Source organism: Apus apus, chromosome 3 (assembly GCF_020740795.1).
Source record: "Apus apus isolate bApuApu2 chromosome 3, bApuApu2.pri.cur, whole genome shotgun sequence".
Classification (NCBI taxonomy): Eukaryota; Metazoa; Chordata; class Aves; order Apodiformes; family Apodidae; genus Apus; species Apus apus.
In genome coordinates, this window is record NC_067284.1 from 117737716 (window position 1) to 117744444 (window position 6729).

The following is a 6729-nucleotide window of genomic DNA, read 5'->3' on the forward strand; positions in this document are numbered from 1 at the left end:
TGCAAGAGGTGCCTCCCCTAGAGCTCCAGGAAGCATCTTGCTTTCTAGCATCAGGGCTGGGGCTGCCTCAGACCCCTCAGCTCCTTTCCAGCCCTGCCATGTGCTGCAGGCCACCAGCCTGCCCTGGCTCCACCACTGCCCACATCTCACCTTGCTCCTGCAGGGTTCCCACAGCACAGAGAAGGCAATCAGGCAGGAATCCATCCTGACCCCCTGCCCAGCCTTTTAAGAACAAACAACTTAGAGCAACAAACCAAACAAATCCAGTCCCTGGTGCAGCAAAGGGGCTGGAGCCCAGCCTGGGCTGGAGCAGCACCAGGGCTGTCCCAGAGCTCTTTCCCTGCTAATATAGCAGAGGCAGACCTCTGTGCTCACTGGAAAAACTAGCCCATAAAATTGTTCCTGATAAGAGAGGCTTATTTTTTATTTAATGCCACATTAAATAAATGGCAAGGCCCAGCAGTGAGGATTTAGCACTTGTGGTGCTAACCATGTTACGTAGCATCTATATAGTGTTTTCCTCACCCAGGGAAGCACCTTTGCTAACTTAATCCATCCTCAGCCACCCTCTGCATGGCATTGGGGAAGTCAGGAGCATTTCATATCCCTACTACCAGATCAGGTGTACACCTGGGATGGGCACAGCTCTGATAATTTTCCTCTTCTCCCACGCTCAGCATCCCACCCAAGTTGATTTTGGATGGCTGCAGCCCACAGTTGTGTCCTGGAAGTCCCAGCAGAGCAAGGGGAAGGATCCTGCCCCTGAGTGCAGCTGGCTGTGGTTCCCAGCTGGGCAGACAGTGGGAGCAGAGCTGAGCCTGGAGGCAGGCAAGGAACACACCTCAGCTGAGGAGAAGGCTTTAGAGAGCAGGTCTGGAGGCCAGGAGCTGGGACATGCAGGGGAGGACAGGGGTGAAGGGATGTTGAGGGGATGCTTGGGCTGAGGAGGGCACTTGGATGGGCTCTTGGTCTTAGGCAGGAGAGAATTTGGGGAAAAGCTGGTAGAAGGATTCTGGTGCAGAAAGGTTTAGAGATTGCTTTGAATGATCTTGCTGGGCAGGGGTGTCCAAGGCAGGACACGGTAGCAGGGCTGGGGAACAGGACAGCAGGCCTGGTGTGGGGCTGGGGTACAGAGCAGGTGTCCCTGGAGGGGAGCAACCTGGGGCCTGGGGGAGTGCTGAGGAAGGGCTTCAGTGCTGGGGGCTGCTTTCTGTGTCAGGAGACCTGCAGAGCAGGCAGTGATCCCCGGGAGCTGCCTTCCACCTGCACACACCTTGCCCAGCTCCTACACACAACCACTGCTGCTCCCAGCAGGGCAGAGCTTGTCCCACCAGCAGACACACACCCCTTTGCCAGGCACCAGGGACAAACAAGGCACCACGAGGGGGCACAGAGCCCACCCCACAGCTCTGTGCTCCCAGCTGCTGCTCCTGTGGGCTGGATGCCACAGCCCATCGCTTCCCCCAGGAAAAGTCTCAAGACTCTGGGGGGGACTTCAGGCAGGAGGAGCCCCACAGGGTCTGGCTCGTGCAGCTGCTTTTCATCTGGTCAGGAGACAGCTTGGCACAGAAGGGAACAAATGAGGACAGCTACCCTAGCCTGTTAATTATTTGGGATCCTAATTTTAACGTGTGTAAATACATCTGCATGCCAGTTCTCCCCTCCCCTTGGAGCTGGCATAACTCCTAGTTTCAATGGATTTCTCTGGTAGAGACCAGACCCATATATTGCAGTCATTACACGAGCCAAATTTATGTTCACATAGATAGCATTTGCTTTTGGAAATAATAGTAGTTACACCCTGGTGTTGATTAATGAATAAGACACTGATTAGTGCCTACTAAATCTGTAAACGAACATTTACAGCACCACAAGGTATTGTAAGAGTGGGATGTGTTTTTCTTGGGTGTTTTTAATATCATCTAGTAATATGTTCATTCAGATAGATATTTTTACCATAAATCAACTAGAGATTGTACTATTTTTATTGAAACTTTCTATACACTTTCAAAAAGTTTAGTCTCTTATTTAAATTAAAAATACTATGAGTTAACTGACAGTCTTAAAAACTATTTTATTGTCAATCCTTCCCAAAAGATCCCTACCTATATAAATGATTATGTTGTAATTAAAAGCTAGAACAAATATTTATTTCATTTGCTCCTTAAGATACACTGATTCTGTTCTACATCTCTGCCCAGAAGACAGCTTCAGGACCCCTTGAAAGCTGTATTTTTTCTGGGAAAAGTAATAGATACCTGACCACAAAGTTGACCCCAACTTACATTTTACAAAACCAAAACCATTCACTGACTGCAATGTTCTGCACACAGTCTGTGCTCATACTCTCTATACCCCTAAGCTGAAACTTCTCAGTAACACTTTGCTGTAAACCTGAATCTAACGGGAGTAAGAAGCTGCTTTAATGTTTTAAGGAGCAGTTCCCCTAGCTGCAAAGGCATTGAAGACAGCCTAGGAGACACGATCTGTGCAATGCTGCTCTTTATTGTCACAGGTACAGGGTTCTGATGTGGCAGTGCTGCGCATTCAGGTCATTGAACATCTGCAGTTCAGGAAGGACTTTGCAGTCTCTAAAATGGTTACAAATGTTTTTTGCTGGAACACACTCATTCTAAGCAGTCTGATCTCAATGGAGTCCAACTATCTTATTTTGGGAAAAACAGCAACGTCTTACCAACTGCTGATGGAGATACCATGGGGTTAATCTATATGCAGGCTGGAAAAGCAAAGCAGTGCTCCCTCCTGACTCTGACAGATCCCAGAAGTCTTTTCCACAGTTGATTGTCAGGTTGTCCCGATCCAGAGCTTAGCACTGACAACAGCTCACAGTTTATTTGCAGCTTTGAAGCCTGGTCCTGTAGTGTTTCTCTCCTGACAGAAGATGAATAAAGGTGTCACTGTGGGAGACTTTTAGCCGGCTGCTATAAAAAGGACCCTCTCTGCCTTCCCTCACAAGATCCTCTGTCTCACTTTTGGAGCTTGCAGCTTTCCCCTCGGCTGAGTTCAGTTCCATCAGCTCCAGTTCATGCTTGGCAGCTGTTTCTAAAACTCTCTGTTTGTTGTAATACCTGACAAAGTTGTTAATGATGGGATGGATGGGGAGGGCAATCGCTATCACCCCGCAAAGGAAGCTGATGGCAGCGTTCAGTTTTCCAAGGGTTGTTTTAGGGTATATGTCTCCATAACCGACTGTGGTCATGGTAATGATTGCCCACCAAAACGACTGAGGGATGCTTTTAAATAAAGTTTCGGGGTGGCTTTGCTCCATGGTGTAACCCAGGGCAGAAAAGACAAAGATCCCAACAGCCAAGTACATGAGGAGCAGCCCAAGCTCCTTGAAGCTGCGCTTCAGGGCGTAGGTGAGGGTCTGGAGCCCCGAGGAGTGCCGCGCCAGCTTGAAGATCCGCGCCACCCGCATGATGCGCAGCGCCTGCACAGCCTGCTGCACATTGCTCAGCTCCATCAGCTTGGCTCCCAGGTGGGTCAGGGTCAGGCTGACATAGAAAGGAAGGATTGCCAGCACATCAACAACGTTCATGAAAGACACGGCGAAGTGGAGTTTGTTGGGAGAGGAGATTAACCTCAGCACGTACTCCATGGTGAACCAGCCTATGCAGGCTGTCTCTATGTTGTCCAGGGTCGGGTGCTCTACACGTTTCCCCTCCTCATCTACAACCTGCAGGTCTGGGATGGTCCCCACACACATCACGATGGAAGAGGTCAAAATAAACAAAAAGGACAGGACGGCAATCACTCGAGCTGGGTAGGACGATTCTGGCTTCTCCAGAAATTTCCAAATATACTTTTGGCACCTTTTCCAACGGCTTTCCGAGGCATCCACTCCCAAGTCATCCAGAATCAGCTGCACCCTTCGGGCTATTTCTTCCAGTTCCTCCTTTTTTTCACTTAGATGGGTTTTGCAGCAATCATCCAAAAATTTCAGATCTACTTTCCAAAATTCCATTTCATTCTTGAAACATATGGGGCATATTCCTTTCTTCATGTGAATTTCCCCAAAGTAGTACACGTCAATAATGCATTTGAAAGCATCTGGATCTCTGTCAAAGTAAAACTCTCTCTTCCCAGGGTCGTAGTCATCACAGAGGGAGAATATGCTATCGTATCCCCCTGACAAGCAGTGGATCAGCTCTGCCAGCCGTGTCTCTGGGTACCGATTCAAGTTATCTCCATAAAACACCTGCCTGACCCCACCGACATTGACTACAATCTCCATTTCTTCGTATTTTTCTGATCCACCAGCGTCCACATCTGGAAACCCAGAGTCCCCTGCCATTTTAATTGTACTGGATTTTATTTGGGTCTTGGGTTTTTTTTTAGCCTGTTCTTTGCTTTCGAAGCTTTGTGCTTTTAATTTCTCCTGAAAGTAAATCAGCACCCAGTCAGTTCTATGACAAATGTCACCAAACTGCCCGGGAGTCGTGGCAGGAAAGGCTACAGAAATAAACCTGCAGTCAGGAGAGCCTGGAAGCATGCAACAAGCTGCAGGGAAAGACCAGTCATCGGGCTGCTGCGCCTGCAAGCAGGATGTTAGAAAGCTCCAGCAGATTTGAAAGAGAAGAAACCATTTCATAAAACTCACCCCTCTGCTCAGTGATTGAGAGTCTTTTCAGGTCCCATTGTCTCTCTAAAAGTGGTGTTTATTCACAGGTTGGAAGTCACGGCAGAGAAATAAATCCTGTGCTCGGGTTCATGCACCGTGCAGTGAGTGACAGTTCTGACAATCAGCAGGATGAGCTCCCAGGAAACTGTTGCGGTTTCTCTCCTCGACTCCACAGATTTCCCTAGAAAGCTGCTTTTTAATTTTGTCTCTCTTTCCGTTTTCTCTCTGCTTTAAGATCTCCCAGAGTTTACCTGCCGGCTCCCGCACACAGTCAGCCGGTGCAAGCGTGGGGAGCAGAAACTTGTGCTTGTTTTCCCTTTGCTGTTTCCCAACACAATAGGAACCCAGGAAAGGGCGAGGAGCCCTTTCCACGCTCTACCCTCTTCTGGTGGAGCCCAGCAAAGCACCGGCTGCTCAGAACACACAGCTCGGCTGTTTGCAAGCCTGCCTGGCTGGGAAATAACGCTTCCACACGGCCACGCACCTCCACGGTTTTTAAAAACATTTTGTTTAAAATCAAATACAGAATGTAATCATGCATCAAGTCGTTCAGAGCTGCAGAAAGACACCCAATCCATTTCTTCTGGTGGCAGAAGAAAGAGAAAAAAATACTGTGTTTTGGAATAAGTACAAATCATCAATCTTGCTCTCGGTGGGACTGGAGCAAGTCAAGAGGAATCCTCTGTCAGGACACCAAGTTACTGGAGATTTGTGCTGGTGCCACTGAGAACCAAGCAGAGGCTATGAAGCTTTCATTACAGCTACAGAGCAAAACTTTACCTGCACTCTGCACATTTCCCAAATCTCTATGGCCTCTATTTTAGCCATACTTATTCCTGCAGTCTGCCATCAACTGACCCTGAGGGGTGCCTGACTAACTTACCACACCTGTGATGATTGCTCAGTGAACGCTGCTTAGCAGCAGCTGTGCTTCTTACTTCATCCAGCACTTCACAATAGGAGCAGAACAACAAGCGTTTTCTTTGAACTTGGTTTTCTCCAAATTCCAGAATTTAATGGACAGTTGTTCCCCAGACCCTTACGTGCAAGTGGGCCTTAGATGCTTAAACCTGAGGGCTCTGATCCAGCAAACCCACAGTTAACTAGTTACCTGTTTCACAGCAGAACGACCTACAGCAGCAGGTTTGCTTCTTTTCCAATTTACTTGCTTCTGAAAAGCTTGTGAGTGGAGGGGAACAGAGAGGGGCAAATCCAACTGGTAGTTTACTTCTTTAGGCTTATGTGCACCCTGGGAGAAAGGGGAGAGCTGGGATGTGCCAGCTGCCCTTGTGCCTCTATCACCCAGCCAGGGGGACCCTGTTGACCCTGCTGTGTTCCACTTCCAGTCCTGTGCTGGGAGCTTATGTGGGACTAGTCAGAGGTGCACCAGACCTCACCTTGGCATGGAGTACTCAGGTAGCCTTGGGGGTCTTATCAAGACCCGTTAGAGATAGTTAACGATGCTTAGGGGTGCACAAACCACAAGTTAAAATCACTGATCAAGCCACTTCTCAGACCTCTCAGTGACTTTCCTTGTCCCTGAGCTCTTGTGTGATTGAGAAGAGTGAAAATGTGAGAGGGAAGAGGTGAATTCTTAATGGAAGTATTGTAAGTAATCCTGTGAAGCAGAGGAACACAGTCCTTTCTCTGTGTCTGTCACATACATCCAGGCATCAACTTATAAAGCAAAAACTGAAGCCAAGGGGAAGCTGGTTCTTGCTGCTCTGTTATAGCCACCCAACAAATGTGACAACCAGTGCCACAGTGAGCAACCAGCCATGCATGGACACCAGCTCCATGGCTCCTGGGGGTGCTGGCTAACAGCAGCTGAACATGAGCCAGCATGTGCCCAGGTGGCCAAGAAGGCAAATGACGTTCTGGCCTGCATCAGGAATAGTGTGACCAGCAGGAGCAGGGAGGTGATCCTGCCCCTCTGCTCAGCCTTGGTGAGGCTGCACCTTGAGCGCTGGGAGCACTTCTGGGCACTGCAGGATAGAAGGACATGGAGGTGCTGGAGAGGAGGCAGAGAACCGGGCTGATGAGGGGTCTGGAGAACAGGTCTGATGAGGAGAGGCTGAGGGAGCTGG

The 6729-nt window shown here is 48.9% G+C and overlaps 1 protein-coding gene across 1 annotated transcript; it reads right to left on the bottom strand.

The window, feature by feature from the left end:
• Positions 1-2480: 2480 nt before the first annotated feature.
• KCNF1 (potassium voltage-gated channel modifier subfamily F member 1) lies at positions 2481-5017 on the bottom strand. The gene is made up of 2 exons (XM_051615222.1): positions 4622-5017; positions 2481-4399 (listed from the first exon to the last, which is right to left on the bottom strand). Exon 2 carries the CDS (start codon positions 4313-4315, stop codon positions 2852-2854), a length of 1464 nt encoding a protein of 487 aa, XP_051471182.1. The 5' UTR covers positions 4316-4399; positions 4622-5017; the 3' UTR covers positions 2481-2851.
• Positions 5018-6729: the final 1712 nt, after the last annotated feature.